Genomic DNA, 14,041 nt, shown 5'->3' with positions numbered 1-14,041 from the left:
TCCAGAGAAGTCTCCATCCAAGGTCTCCCGCGAGAGCCCAGTCACCGCGAGCCCCGCCCCTGCCCCGGAAACCCTAGCCCCGAACCCGTGAGCCCCGCCTCCGAGCCCCGTGGCATCTCGGGATCCCGGCAGAGGTTGCGCACGCGCAGTGCCGGGTTTGGGCATCATGGCTGACTCCGGGTTAGGTGTGCAGGGCTCCCTACTGCAGCTGCAGAAGTCCTTGTCTGCCGGGGACCGCTGCAGCGCCGCGATGGCCAGTTACCAGCTGATCCGGGGCCTGGGGCAGGAGTGCGTGCTGAGCTCCGGGCCCTCAGTGCTGGGTGGGTACTGTCCCGGCCGAGCCGAGGGGGGCGCAGACGCGCGTGCGCGTTTGGGGTTGCTGGAGCCCGACAGCCTAGCGTTTCTCCCGCCGTGGGTGCATCTAGCGGTATTTTGAAGTCCAGCCTTTTGATTCTGGATTGTCGGAATTTCTGTGGAAATTTTTGTGGGAAAAAAGTGACTTGTCATGCGGCTTTTTTTTGTGGTTAGGAAATATGTTTTAAAAGTAAAGTTGGTGAAAATGCCTTAAGTTTAGCAATCCTTACTATGCAAAGTGGGCAGAGAGAACCAAAGGAAAGTATTTTCCTTCACCTTAAACGCGCCTAAACCCTCCAGTACCTTTCTCATACCCTCAGGTTTGAAACCTCAGAAGGAAGGTTCCTGCTTTTGAGAAGCATTGCAGAAATGTAACCGAAAAGTCACATCTTTGTGAGCAATCTCAGAGAGAACTTTTTGTTCCTTTGTAGTAAGTGCTTCTTTTCAGCACTTTAAAAATACATCATTGCTTGAAAACTTGCGATGCTATCTAATACCTATCTATTGCCAAGGGTGTATTATCAGCGGGAAAGTAAATTTTAAAAACTAACCTGTAAATGTTTTCTAGTCTCAGCGTTTCTAAGTTAGAATTCCTTTCTCCTTCCTTTAGTTAACTTGTTGATAAAGCCGTTCCAAGTTTATTCTGAATATTTAGTATGTGTTCTTTCACGTGAGACCATAGGGGAGTGTATTAGTTTTCTCTTGTTGCGGTAACAGATACTACAAGCTTAGTGGTTTAGGTTTGTTAATCTTACAGTTCTGTAGTTGGAAGCCTAACATGGGTTCACCAAATTAAAACCCAGGCATCAGGCAGGGTCATGTGGAATTCATTTCCTTTTTCATTCAGGTTGGCACAATTCTGTTCTTGCAATTGCAGGGCTAAGGTCCCTTTTTCCTTCCTGATGTTCCCTGCTTGTAGAAACCACCCACATTTCTTGGATCATGGCTTCCATCTTCAAAGCCAGCAACCATGGGTCCAGGAACCCCTGTGCTTGAAATCTCTCTTCTCTCCTGCCCCCCTCTTTCCAACACTCTTCTTTCTCTCTCCTCCACTGTTAAGAGCCCATGTGATAATATTGGGCCCACGGATAATCCGGGATAATTTCCCCTCTTTAAAGTCGGCGATGAGCAACTTTAATTCCATTTGCAACCTTAATTTCCTTTGGCCATGTAAAGTTAGCATATTCACAGGTGTGACATTGGGATTAGGGCTCAAGTATCTTTGGAGCCATTATTCTGCCTGCGTCATCTCAATGGAATATCATCTAGAATTTCCTGTTTTCTTTGTTTAAATACAGCATCCTTAAGTTAGTGTTTAATTGTTTATAAGGCTGAATTGAGAAATATGCAACCCATTTAGGGTGGGTTTATGGAGTGCTTTTTGGCAGCTCTCTTACCTTACTTGTTTTTTTTTTTGTCCAGCATTACAGACTTCCTTAGTTTTTTCCAAAGATTTCGGTTTGCTTGTATTTGTTCGGAAATCACTTAGCATTGATGAAGTAAGTTGAAGATTTTTATTTTCCTTTTCGTGTGTATTCCTAAATGTTGAAGTGACTCTTCTTCTTACCCATATTTACTATATTTTTTACAGTTTCGTGATTGTAGAGAAGAAGTCCTAAAATTTTTATGTGTTTTCTTAGAAAAAATTGGCCAGAAGATCACACCTTATTCTCTTGATATTAAGGTAAGGAGAAAAAACATATGTCAATATTGATTGTAATTTATGGTGTAAGTTAAACTTGCATTTGTATTGTATTCTTGCCTTTCTCATCGAGGAGTTTACTTAGTGTGCATGATTGTGTTAGAAATGAAGCGGGTTATTCTTTTTAGATTTAATAAGCTAAGACCCTAATCAAAAACAACTTTGATTTGTGGCATATAAGGTAAATAATGTCTCTTATAAAAAGTCATACATAATAAATTTGGTTTTTTGAATTGTGGGTAGATTTCAAAACACTTTAAAAGACAATTTTAAAGAATTTTCCCTCTGGGTAAGATTCATATTTCATGTAGTTTGTGTGTTCCCTTTGGCCATAGTCTGAAAAGTTTGCCTTTTGCCTCCAATTTTCTTCCAACCTGCCTTCCTCAGGTTTCCTAGTGATTTACTATGGAGCTAGTAATCATAAATTAAGTTGTTAATTTTCTTTCTCAGACTTGTTTGCACTTTCAACAAGTGCCAAGGTAAGTTGTTTTTAGTTGGTCCTGAATTGCCTTTAGTTCTTGGATATTCTAAGATTTGAAGTATTCAGTCTGGGGGTAATGTATAAGAAGTTATTTTATTAATTATAGTTGAGTCTAATATATAAAGTAATAATCATCAGTCTTTTTTTTTTTTTAATAGGTTTTAATTTTATTCTCTTTTGATTTCTAGTCTTGCTGGTTTAGAATCCTAACACAGTTGACCCATGAACCTGGGGGCTTCCGGGCATTGACCCCTCCTCCCCCATCCTCCTGCCTGCAGTTGAAAATCCATGTGTTTGACTTTTGACTCCCCCAAAACTTAACTACTGCTAGCTAACGTACTGTTGACTGGAAGCTTTACTGATAAACATAAATAGTTGATTAACACAAATTTTGTATGTTATATTCTTATAATTGAGTAATAAAGAGAAAAAATATTACTGAAAAAATTATAAGAGAAAATACATTTACAGTACTATATCAAAGAAAATCTGGGTATAAATGGACCTACACACTACACAGTTCAAGCCTGTGTTGTTTATTTATTTTTTTTTAATTATTTTTTTTTTTTACGTTTATTTATTTTTGACACAGAGAGAGACAGAGCATGAATGGGGGAGGGTCAGAGAGAGAGGGAGACACAGAATCTGAAACAGGCTGCAGGCTCTGAGCACAGAGCCCGATGTGGGGCTCGAACTCACGGACTGCGAGATCATGACCTGAGCCGAAGTCGGATGCCCAGCCAACTGAGGCGCCCCAAGCCTGTGTTGTTTAACAGTCACTGTGTTTTAAAAAAATTACCTCAGTATAGGAATAACCAACATTTGTAGTGTGCTTCATAGTTTACAAAGTTCTTTAATGTACAGTTTGTCTTACTTAATTTGGCCAAAACTCTATGAGGTAGGTATTTTTAATCACTCTAGCTTACAAATGAGACTTAGAAGTTGAGAAACTCACCCAAAACTTGGAGCCAGGTGGCCTCTGTCCAGAGTGCCTGCTGGTTTTGTGAGACTGAGCTGTCATCCTATGGAGTCCCAACCATTCTTCTCTGGATTGCTTTAGTTACCTTTTTAAATTTTTCATGCTTGCTTGCTTGACATACGACAAGTACAATGGGAGGTGTGCAAGAAAGTGTAACTTTTTTTTTGTTTTTGATCTCGCTGAGGTGTTCATTTACTTTGTGTTTTTGTGATTGTTGACATCATTACGATTACATACTGCATAAATACCTTCAGTAATTAAAAAAAAATTTTTTTAATGTTCTATTTATTTTTGAGACAGAGAGAGACAGAGCATGAGCAGGGGAGGGGCAGAGAGAGAGGGAGACACAGAATCTGAAGCAGGCTCCAGGCTCTGAGCCATCAGCACAGAACCCGACACGGGGCTCGAACTCACAGACTGTGAGATCATGACCTGAGCTGAAGTTGGACGCTTAACCGACTGAGCCACCCAGGCGCCCTCTTCAGTAATTTTTAGTCTATATGTTTATATACTCTAATATATTTTAAATAACTGCTAAATTATAGTATGTCATGTTGGTATTGCTCCTCTCAGAAGTGTAGTTTTAGCTCTTGTGAGGTTTTCTAAGAAATAGAATCTTATTGATGACTTTGGTATGTCTTTAAAACCTAGAATACTTGTACCAGTGTTTACACAAAAGATAAAGCTGCTAAATGTAGAATCCCAGCCCTGGATCTTCTCATTAAGGTAATTTTATTATTTCTAGGTATGTGTGTTTGTATTATACATATAACTTCAAAAGCAGAAAATTGGAGTTTTAAATTGTGTTTGGGTGAGAGATGTTGGAGGCTAGGCTTTGGTCACATTGATGTATGGACAAGATTTTCCAACTATCACCTGGTAATTCCTTGGCCTTTTGCTCTCAGACTCTTCTGGAAAGTAGAGGAAGGACTGGGTTGTGAGGGGAATTAAGAGGACACGTAAGCAAGGAATTTATTGCTCCTCTGTTAACTCTCATCACCCTGCCTCTTAAAACTTAATGTTACAAAAGTTGCTGGAATTTGCATCATTTGTTGTTCTGAGTTCTTTCCTAAACCTTATCTTGAAAATGGGTTTATACGTTGTATTTAAGTGCTTCTTGGGGCTTACTCTCACCTGTTTCTCTCTCAGATGCATCTCTTGTTTTGCATCTCTATTTTCGAATTTGGGTCTTGTTAGTCCTTCCCTTAAGTGCCTCAGAGAGAATGGTTCTAACCATAGTATTGGTTTCTCGGGAAGGTAAAATAAAGTCTACACCCTCTTCCCCTTTGTAATCCTTGTGTTCTTCTACCACCCACCTCTTCTTTTTTTTTTTTTAAAGTTTTCTTTATTTTTGAGACAGAGAGAGACAGAGCATGAACGGGGGAGGGGCAGAGAGAGAGGGAGACACAGAATCGGAAGCAGGCTCCAGGCTCTGAGCCGTCAGCCCAGAGCCCGGCGCGGGGCTCGAACTCACGGACCACGAGATCGTGACCTGAGCTGAAGTCGGACGCTTAACCGACTGAGCCACCCAGGCGCCCCCACCCACCTCTTCTTAAATAATCAGGCTACATAGGTGTCCTGAGAGGCCAAGGAAGTCCCCCAGAGGCGCGTGACTTTGGAGCTTTGTTGTGTAGAAACAGTGCAGTACAGGAAGCTTTGTCATTATTTTCCTGTTTAGACAATGCTGGTTTGTATCATTTTAGTTACTTCGGACTTTAAGAAGTTCGAGACTCATGGATGAATTTGGAATTGGAGAGTTATTTAGCAAATTCTATGGAGAACTTGCATCGAAAACAAAAATACAGGATACAGGTGAGGTGCATTTAAATGTTATTTTTAAGTATTTTGACAAATTGATGTTAAAAAAATCAATGTAAAAACTAGGATTTCTCAACGAAAGCACTTATATGTTTCACAGGTGAATCCTTTTTGTTGAAAACAAACCCAAATGAAAGCAAACAGAAACATGTGAAGACTTTTGCTTATAAAAAAGTTTAATCTTTACAAAATGATTTCTTCTTTAAGTAGATTCCACACCCGATATGGGGCTTCAACTCATGACCCTGAGGTTAAGAGTCACACCTCAGTCAGACCCTGAGGTTAAGAGTCATGTATTGACTGAGCCAGCTAGGCACTCCATGAAATAATTTCTTTAAAATAGAAAACTCACAACACGTGTCAAATGTGACTTATAATAGTAGCTTGGCATAAAATTTATCAGGGAAGGTTCTAGTACATAAAACTATTTTTTTATGTCTTATTATAAAATTACTTTTGAACTAAACGTCTTCTCCTTTTGTTATTCATACATTTTTGTTTAATTTATGTAAATGTAATTTTAAGTCTTCATTTATCTAAAATTTATTTTTTAGTTTTAGAAAAAGTATATGAGCTCCTAGGAGTATTAGGGGAAGTTCATCCTAGTGAGATGATAAATAATTCGGAAAACCTGTTCCGGGCTTTTCTGGGTGAACTTAAGACCCAGGTATGACAAACTTTATGCTATTCTGATTCCATAGATTTGATTGTGTTTTTCTCTTTTAATGGTATCTTTTTTTAAAACTCTGCTTCTAGATGACATCAGCACTAAGAGAGCCCAAACTGCCTGTTCTGGCAGGGTGTCTGAAGGGATTGTCTTCACTCATGTGTAACTTTACCAAATCCATGGAGGAAGGTATTGATTGACTTCACTTGATTTTCTTCCTTAGTTCAAAAACTATAATTCTAAAATGGATTGCGTGTTTCGTTTTTGGAACCTTTAAACCAACTGTGGATTCACATGCAGTTTGGAGAAATAATACAGAGAAGTTCCATATGTTCCTTACCCACTTTCTACTTTTATAACTAGTGATGACCTCTTTTATAACTAGTACAAATAAACACAACCAGGATACTGACATTGATAAATCTCCCAACCTTATTCACATTTCACTAGTTTTAGGTGCACACCTTTGCATGTGTGTATTTCATTCTAGGCAGTTTTATCATGTATACATTTGTGTATGCACCACCACAGGCAAGGTACTGAACAGGCTCACCATAAGGAGCCTTTCTGCTACCTTTTCATAGCCATAGCTACCTCTCTTCCCCACCTCCACCGCAAAACCACTACTTTTTGACTATTGTGATTAATGCTGCCGGAAAATGGGTATGCCAATATCTGTTGGAGTCCCTGCTTTCATTTTTTTTGGAATTTCTGGATCATATTGTAATTCTATGTTTAATTTTTTTGTCATACGATTTTCCACAGCAGCTGCAACTGCTTTGTATTCCCACCAGCAATGCATAAGGGTTCCAGTTACTCCTTATCTTTGCCAGTACTTGATATTTTCTGTTTTTGATAATAGCCTTCAGAATGTGAAGCGGTAGCATTGTGGTTTTCATTTGCATTTCCCTTATGACTGGTAATGTTGAATGGCTTTTCATGTGCTTCTTGGCTATTTATATATTTTCTTTGAAGAGATGTGCGTTTAAGTTCTCTGCCCGTTTTTTAGTTGGGTCATTTGACTTTTTGTTGTTGAATTGTTGAAGTTCTTTATGTATATGTATCAATTCCTTACCAAATACATGATTTGCAAGTATTTTCTCCCATTTTATGGGTTGCCCTGTGTCCTTTGATGTGTAAAAGTTTTTTATTTTGATGAAGTCCAGTTTATCTGTTTTTAATTTTGTTGCTTGTGCTTTTATCATGTCCATGAAATTGCCATATTCACTGTTGAATTGTTTTTGTGCCTTCATAAAAAGTCCTTGGGCACATATGTGCGAGTCTGTTCCATTGGTCTATGTATGTATCCTTCTGCCAAAACCACGCTGTCGTTCATTCATTCATTCATTCATTCAGAGCCTGGCATAGGGGTGAGGGGCAGCAAGACAGGAGAGAGAGAAAATCCCAAGCAGGCTCTGTGCTGTCAGTGCAGAGCCTGACGTGGGGCTGCATCTCACAAACCATAAGATCAAGACCTGGGCCGAAATTTTGGACTCTCACCCAACTGAGCCACCGAGGTGCCCCCACGCTGTCTTTTTGACTGTAACTCTATAGTAAGCCTTAATGTAAAGTCTTCCCGTTTTATTCTTCTTTTTCAAAATCATTTTAGTATTTTAAGTGCTGTGCTTTTCCATGTAAATTCTGGAATAAGTGTGTGGATTGGATTTGCTTGGATTTTGATGGTCATTGCATTCAATCTGTATATTAATCTGGAGAGAATTGACATCTTTGCTATGTTGAATTTTCCAATCCATGAACATAATTTCTCTCTCCATTTATTTAGGTCTTTGATTTCTTCCATCAGCATTTTGTAATTCTTGGGATGCAGATACTTCCTTATCAATTTTAAAGTCTGTTTAATATATTTTTCTTTATAGCTATCGATAATGTTTCCTTGTAGTATCAACATGAAAGGTTTGGAGGGTAATCTATCTTGGATAGCATTATATGCACTACGAAATTCATTTCTTTTTAAAAAGCAAATGAAACTTAACGCTAAGAACAATTACCAAATTCTTCTATCTCCTGTGAGTTGCTTTTATTAGGTTGGAACATGAAATTCTGGTTGTCTCCAATATTTTTATATTTCAGTATCTAATGAGTTTTGATCTACAAAAACAGCAATTTCATGTTTTAATGTAATATTTTTACTCACCCCTTTCTTGCTTCTTACCAGGGATGTTGCAGTAGCTCTATGATATTTCTCTTCCTTTATTTTCTCACTTTTCTGTCCCATATTCTGTTGCCAGCTTCCCATTCATCAGGTTCTTGCTCACAAGTCACCCATTTGAAGCCCTTATGATGCCCCTGAGATGAGTCACTTCCTCTGGCTTCTATATTCTCTATAGAATATTCCTCTATGTTTTTCTATATTCTCCTATTATAGCACTTCCTGTGAGGTATTTTTTAATTTTTTTTTAACGTTTATTCATCTTTGAGAGATGGAGAGAGACGGGCATGAGTGGGGCCGGGGCAGAGAGAGAGGGGGACACAGAATCTGAAGCAGGTGCTAGGCTCTGAGCTGTCAGCACAGAGCCTGATGCAGGGCTCGAACCCACGGACTGCAAGATCATGCCCTAAGCCACCCAGGTGCCCCTTATGAGGTATTTTCAACTTATCAGGTTATATGTTTGTTTTTGCCACCTGATACTGGCAGGTAATGTTGCTGAATTGTCTTTGTACTTGATTGGTATATTGATTGATATTCAGTGAACACATGCAGGTTAAGAAAAATAACAGTGCTTATTGCTCATTTACCACATGCTAGAATAGTTGCAAGGAAAATTCCGGTAATAACTCTCTAAGATAGACAGTCATATTCTGTTTTCTAAATTAGGAAGCTAGAACTAAGACAGGTTACTCGCCCAGAGTAACACAACTGATGCAATAACAGAGTAATGGCTCCCAAAGATGTCCTCATTCTGAACCCCTGAAGCCTCTAGAAAGGAGGCTGACACCCTGATTTTACCTCAGTGAGACCCATTTCAGATTTCTCATCTACAGAACTGTACAGCAACCAATTTGTATTTTTAAAGCCACTCTGTGATAGTTTGTTGCAGCAGCAATAGAGTATATAACCAATAAGTGGCAACACTGTGATTTAAGCCTTGGTCTGAGGCTGTAATTTATAGTTTTTCTGTCATGCCATGATCATGTGACTTCAAGCACTAAATGCTAATACTAATGTTTTCATTTATGCAGTATGTGTTTCCTGGGTGCCTTCTATCTAAAGAGTAATGAATTAGATGTGTTGGATGTAGTGATCAGAATTACCAGGTTCCTTCCATCATTAGCTCAGTCAAGTAGAGGAAACAGACCTTAAACAGCTGAAAAAGCTATTACAGATTTCAGGGTTTAATCATGCAAACAGGTTGGGTACAGTGAATAGGAATATCAGAGTGTGGAGAGGGTGGAAGATGTACCCAGCTTGCTGGTTCTTTCTGAGGAGACAACCAGAAGCTAAGGCCTAAGGCCAAGCTAAACTGTGGCAAGGAGCCAGCTGGGAAAGAGCTCGAAAGGGCATTCCAGGCAGAGGGACCAGCAGGTAACCAGGCCTCCAGTCTGGCCAGCGCACAGTGGTCAGAGGGGTTCAAGAGAGTTGGCGTGTCTGTAGCTCAGTGGCACACCAAGAGTGCCTGGGGGAAAGATGGCACAGGGCGTAAGGTCAGTGGCTGAGGCCTCCTGAGCTGGAATTTCATTCCAGATGGAGTGGGAAGCCATGTTTTTTCTCTAGTGAATAGGTATGAGCTAGTTGGTGTTTTAGAAAGGTCTGCTTGACTGCTGCCATTGTGTGTGAGATTTGTTTTGGTGTAGGATTAACAGACTTTGCTCTTGAGTGTAGCTGTGAGCATTGAAGTCGCTGCAGTGGTGACTAAGCTGGGCGGGATGGGAGAGGGTGGGTTTCAGGCAAAAGTCTGGCTTGTTTGGGACATGTGTGACATGGCACATCTCAGATGTTAAGTGTGCAGTTGCAAATGTAAGGCTGAATCTTGTAGGAGAAATTAGACACCGATATATAAATTTGGAAGTCTTCAGCTTAGAGGTAATATGTGAGGCTGTGAGTGTGGGCCAGATCACCTGGGGAGTGGGTGCAGGTCACAGATGTAAGGTGCTTTGCCCTGGGAGGAGTCTGAATGCTAAGAGCTGCAGAGTGGACCCAGCTCAACAAGGGCAGCTTCAGTTGAGTGTCAGGACAGGCCAGACAGAGCAGTGTGAGGGTTAATAGGGTACAGACAAGGTTGGAATGGAAGGGAGGAAGTGGAGGCTATCTGCAGACAACCCTTTAGTGAAATCTTAACAACAGAGACCAAAGAAATGTGGTACAGCTGATGGGAGACATGGTGGTAAGAGGGGGTTTTTAGAAATAGATGCCAGAGTTTATACACTTCCATTCTAGCAGAAAAGGGAGAAACAACACGTGTTCATCAGCACATGAATGGATAAACAAATGTGGCATATGCACACAACAGAATATCAGGCAGCCTTTAAAAAAAGGAAATTGGGGCTCCTGGGTGGCTCAGTTGGCTGAGTGTCTGTCCGACTTCGGCTCAGGTCATGATCTCACGGTTTGTGGGTTTGAGCCCCGCGTCGGGCTCTGTGCTGACAGCTCAGAGCCTGGAGCCTGCTTCGGATTCTGGGTCTCCCTCTCTTTCTGCCCCTCCCCCACTCGCACTCTGTCTTTCAAAAATAATTAAATGTATAAAAAAATTAAAAAAAAAAAAGGAAATACTATCCCATACTACAGCATGTGAACTTGACATTACATTAGGGGAGGTAAGCCAGTCACAAAGGTATAAATACCGTATGAGGTAGCAGGGACAGGGACGTTCATAAAGTAGAATTGAGGTTACCAGGGGCTGGGGGGCAGGGGAGTCAGCCTCTTACAGGTACATCCTTTCTATAGGGGATGATGAAAACATTTTGGGTGTAGATAATGGTGGTGAGTACACGACAATGTGAATGTATTTAATGCCCCTGAATGGTACACTTACACATAGTTAACATGGTAAGTACTGTTACATATATTTGACTACAACAAAAACATAAATACAAGAGCATGCTTGTAGAGGGAGTGGTCTGCTAGAAAGCAGAGATGGAGGGGCACTTGCGTGGCTCGGTCAGTTGAGTGTCCGACTCTTGATACCTGCTCAGGTCATGATCTCAACGGTTTGTGAGTTCAAGCCCCGAGTCGGAAACTGCGCTAACGGCGTGGAGCTTGCTTGGGATTCTGTGTCTCCCTCTCTCTCTGCCCTTCTTCTGTACTCGGTTGCTCCTTCTCAAAATAAATAAATAAATAAACTTAAAAAAAAAAAGCAGAGGTGGGCACAGGAGAGTGGACTGTGGGAGGCAGAGCCTGGAGGTGGTGTCCATTCCCACTCCTTAGAGCTTAGGCCCTTCCATCCCTGGGCCTCACTGTGTTCACCTGAGTCTATACATTCTACACCAGCTGTGCGCTGACAAGTGCCTGGTATCTTGAATCTGCACACCTCTGTTTACACGGTCACTTTCTATTAGAATGACCTTTTTTACCATGAGTTTCCATTCTTTTAGGCCCAGCTCAAGTGCTGCCTTGTCTGTAAACCCTGTCTTCAATCCTCACACCCAGAAGAAATCTCTCCTTGTACTGAATTCCAAAGGAACTTTTTAAATACCTCTTTTCTGGCATTATCCTACAGATATGATGTTTCTGTCGTCTTAAACCCTCTCTGACCCCTTCTCCGTCTATTTTCTGTCACAGTTGTTTTCAAATGTATCAGTCCTGTCCATCAAAGCAAACACTTTTTGAGCGTCTCTGGTTTGCAAGTCACTGTTACAAAGGCAGAGAGCTTAGTGATGAGAAAAGCATGGTATCTGGACAGCTGCGGTGAATACTGGTGGCAGACAGTTAAATAATTGTGACGTCCATCAGGCCAGGATAAGAGCTTTGGGTTATACTTGGGCACCTGTTTTGTCGTCTCTTTTAGGTGATTAGTTTGCTAAGGTCAAAGATCATATTTATTCATATTTGTAATGTATACAACGTGCTGAATGGATGCCTGGGAGTACTGGGACGATGATCGTGTGTGTGGCCTTATGTAATCCTGCATACAACTCTCAAAGAAGCTATACAGTGTCCCTTTTTATAGATGAGAAAACTGAGGCTCTGAGAGACTACCTAACAGAGCTTGTAAGTGATGAGTTGGAATTGAAACCCGTGTCGTGAGTCCACATTTTCTTCATACTTCACTGCAGTAGTAACTGTTGCCGCCGTAGCTCACAGCTCACCAGCTGCAATGCATGATAGCAGACACGATTCCTTAATTCAGGCTGTCTGAAACAAAACTGTTGCTTGTAAAGTGTTTGCAGGTTTGTCAGATGATGCTGTTGGGATTTGTAACAGGCTTCTTTCTGTTTTTACCCAGACCCCCAGACTTCAAGGGAGATTTTTGATTTTACATTAAAGGCAATCCGTCCTCAGGTAGGATTAATATTACTCCAATTCTTCCATAACTGAGACTTGTGACTGTTAAACATTGATGGTATTTTTTTTTTTAATAGATTGATCTGAAGAGATATGCTGTACCCTTAGGTAAGATTGTGTAATTAATAACGTGGAATATTAGAGATTATTAAGTTAATGTCTTGAGTAAACTTTTGCTTAAACTGTGCGTGAAAGTAAGTATGTGATGTTTCACATGCAGTTACTTACAGGGAGGCTTTTGGTGCTTTGTTTTTAGCACACAAACTCCAGTTAGATGGTCACACTTAGATTACATGATTTAAAAAAAAATTGCTTTAGAACACCTTTCAGAGGATCCAGATTGTTTGGTTCTGACTTTAAATAAACCCTGATCCTACTTCTGAACTTTATTTGGGGGCGGGCGGGGGGTCCTTGGCCTGTTGATTCAAATGGACGTTGGCGGCATTAGAACTCTGATTAGGATCTGTAGGTTATTATAAAGATAGTGGATCTTCATGAACAGTTTTAGTTTTGACATATACCTGAAGCTTTCTTAGTTTTTTTGTTCTGCCTTTGTTGTTCTTTTTTTTAAATATAATGGTTTTTGCAATTGCAGCTGGCTTATGCTTGTTTACCCTGCATGCATCTCAGTTTAGCACCTGCCTCCTGGACAACTACATTTCTGTATTTGAAGTGTTGTCAAAATGGTGTAGCCATACGAATGGTGAAATAAAAAAAGCTGCACATTCAGCTCTGGAATCTTTTCTGAAACAGGTATTAATTCAACCTTTGTTTAAAAATATTTTCTTCCATGCAAAAAATTAAATTCCAACCTTGTGCGTGCACATTTGAAAAATGAATACAGGTTATTTTTTAGCTCTTGTAGTATTTAAATAAAAAAGCCTGGTTATTAATCAGCTGCATGGGTGGCAGCAGGACTGAGAGATAGGAAGATACCACATCTGATCACAGCCTCAGAGCGAAGACTGGGAGGTCTAATGGACATGAAAGTGGCAAAGAGGAGGTAGAAGGAAGAAGGACTGGAAGGTCACGGATCCTCTGAGTCAGGTTGGGGTGAGAAAACATATTTCCTTAGAGGTGAGGGCCAGCTGTCAACGTTAAGATGTTTGTGTTTGTTTCACATTACTTCAAGAACAAGGAGAGTCCATTTGCCCTTATGTATTTTCTGTCTAGATAGGATGTGATTGTAGAATTGAGCCTGCAAATTTGGAAACATGTTGGCTAGGGAGAATGTGCTATGGCTCTCAGCATCCAGAGGTGTCTAGAAATACCTGCTGTTCAGGCCAGGTGTTACAGATTTAGACTGCTTGGGTGGGTTGTGATGGAAAACTCTGAAGATTCACCAAAAGTTTTGTTTGGAGCAATGTTGTAAATGGTAGTTAAATTTGCAAGCTAGTCCATGAAGACCTACCTGAAATGTGGCACAGACAGTATCCTGTTGTAGGGATATAACAGTCTGTTTACAGACACTCTGGTTGTTTCCATTTTGGGGTCCTTTTAAATAAAACAGTTAAGGGGGCGCCTGGGTGGCGCAGTCGGTTAAGCGTCCGACTTCAGCCAGGTCACGATCTCGCGGTCCG

The 14,041-nt window shown here is 40.7% G+C and overlaps 1 protein-coding gene across 3 annotated transcripts in view; it reads left to right on the top strand.

Annotated features, from left to right (window-relative positions):
• The first annotated feature begins 166 nt into the window (after nt 1-166).
• Nucleotides 167-14,041, top strand: part of PRKDC (protein kinase, DNA-activated, catalytic subunit) — a 214,760-nt gene continuing 200,885 nt past the window's right edge. For 2 of the 3 annotated variants that reach the window (XM_007085581.3, XM_042972681.1), the window contains exons 1-10: nt 167-320; nt 1,777-1,853; nt 1,946-2,038; nt 4,168-4,242; nt 5,220-5,328; nt 5,889-6,001; nt 6,091-6,190; nt 12,403-12,458; nt 12,539-12,569; nt 13,057-13,214. In XM_007085581.3, the coding sequence (XP_007085643.2) occupies nt 167-320; nt 1,777-1,853; nt 1,946-2,038; nt 4,168-4,242; nt 5,220-5,328; nt 5,889-6,001; nt 6,091-6,190; nt 12,403-12,458; nt 12,539-12,569; nt 13,057-13,214 (966 nt within the window). Of the gene's footprint in view, nt 321-1,776; nt 1,854-1,945; nt 2,039-4,167; nt 4,243-5,219; nt 5,329-5,888; nt 6,002-6,090; nt 6,191-12,402; nt 12,459-12,538; nt 12,570-13,056; nt 13,215-14,041 lie in introns of those variants that run through there. The other variant, XM_042972680.1, reaches the window with a different exon arrangement.

This window comes from Panthera tigris, chromosome F2 (genome assembly GCF_018350195.1).
Source record: "Panthera tigris isolate Pti1 chromosome F2, P.tigris_Pti1_mat1.1, whole genome shotgun sequence".
NCBI lineage: Eukaryota > Metazoa > Chordata > Mammalia > Carnivora > Felidae > Panthera > Panthera tigris.
This window is presented reverse-complemented; position numbering and strand designations above follow the sequence as displayed.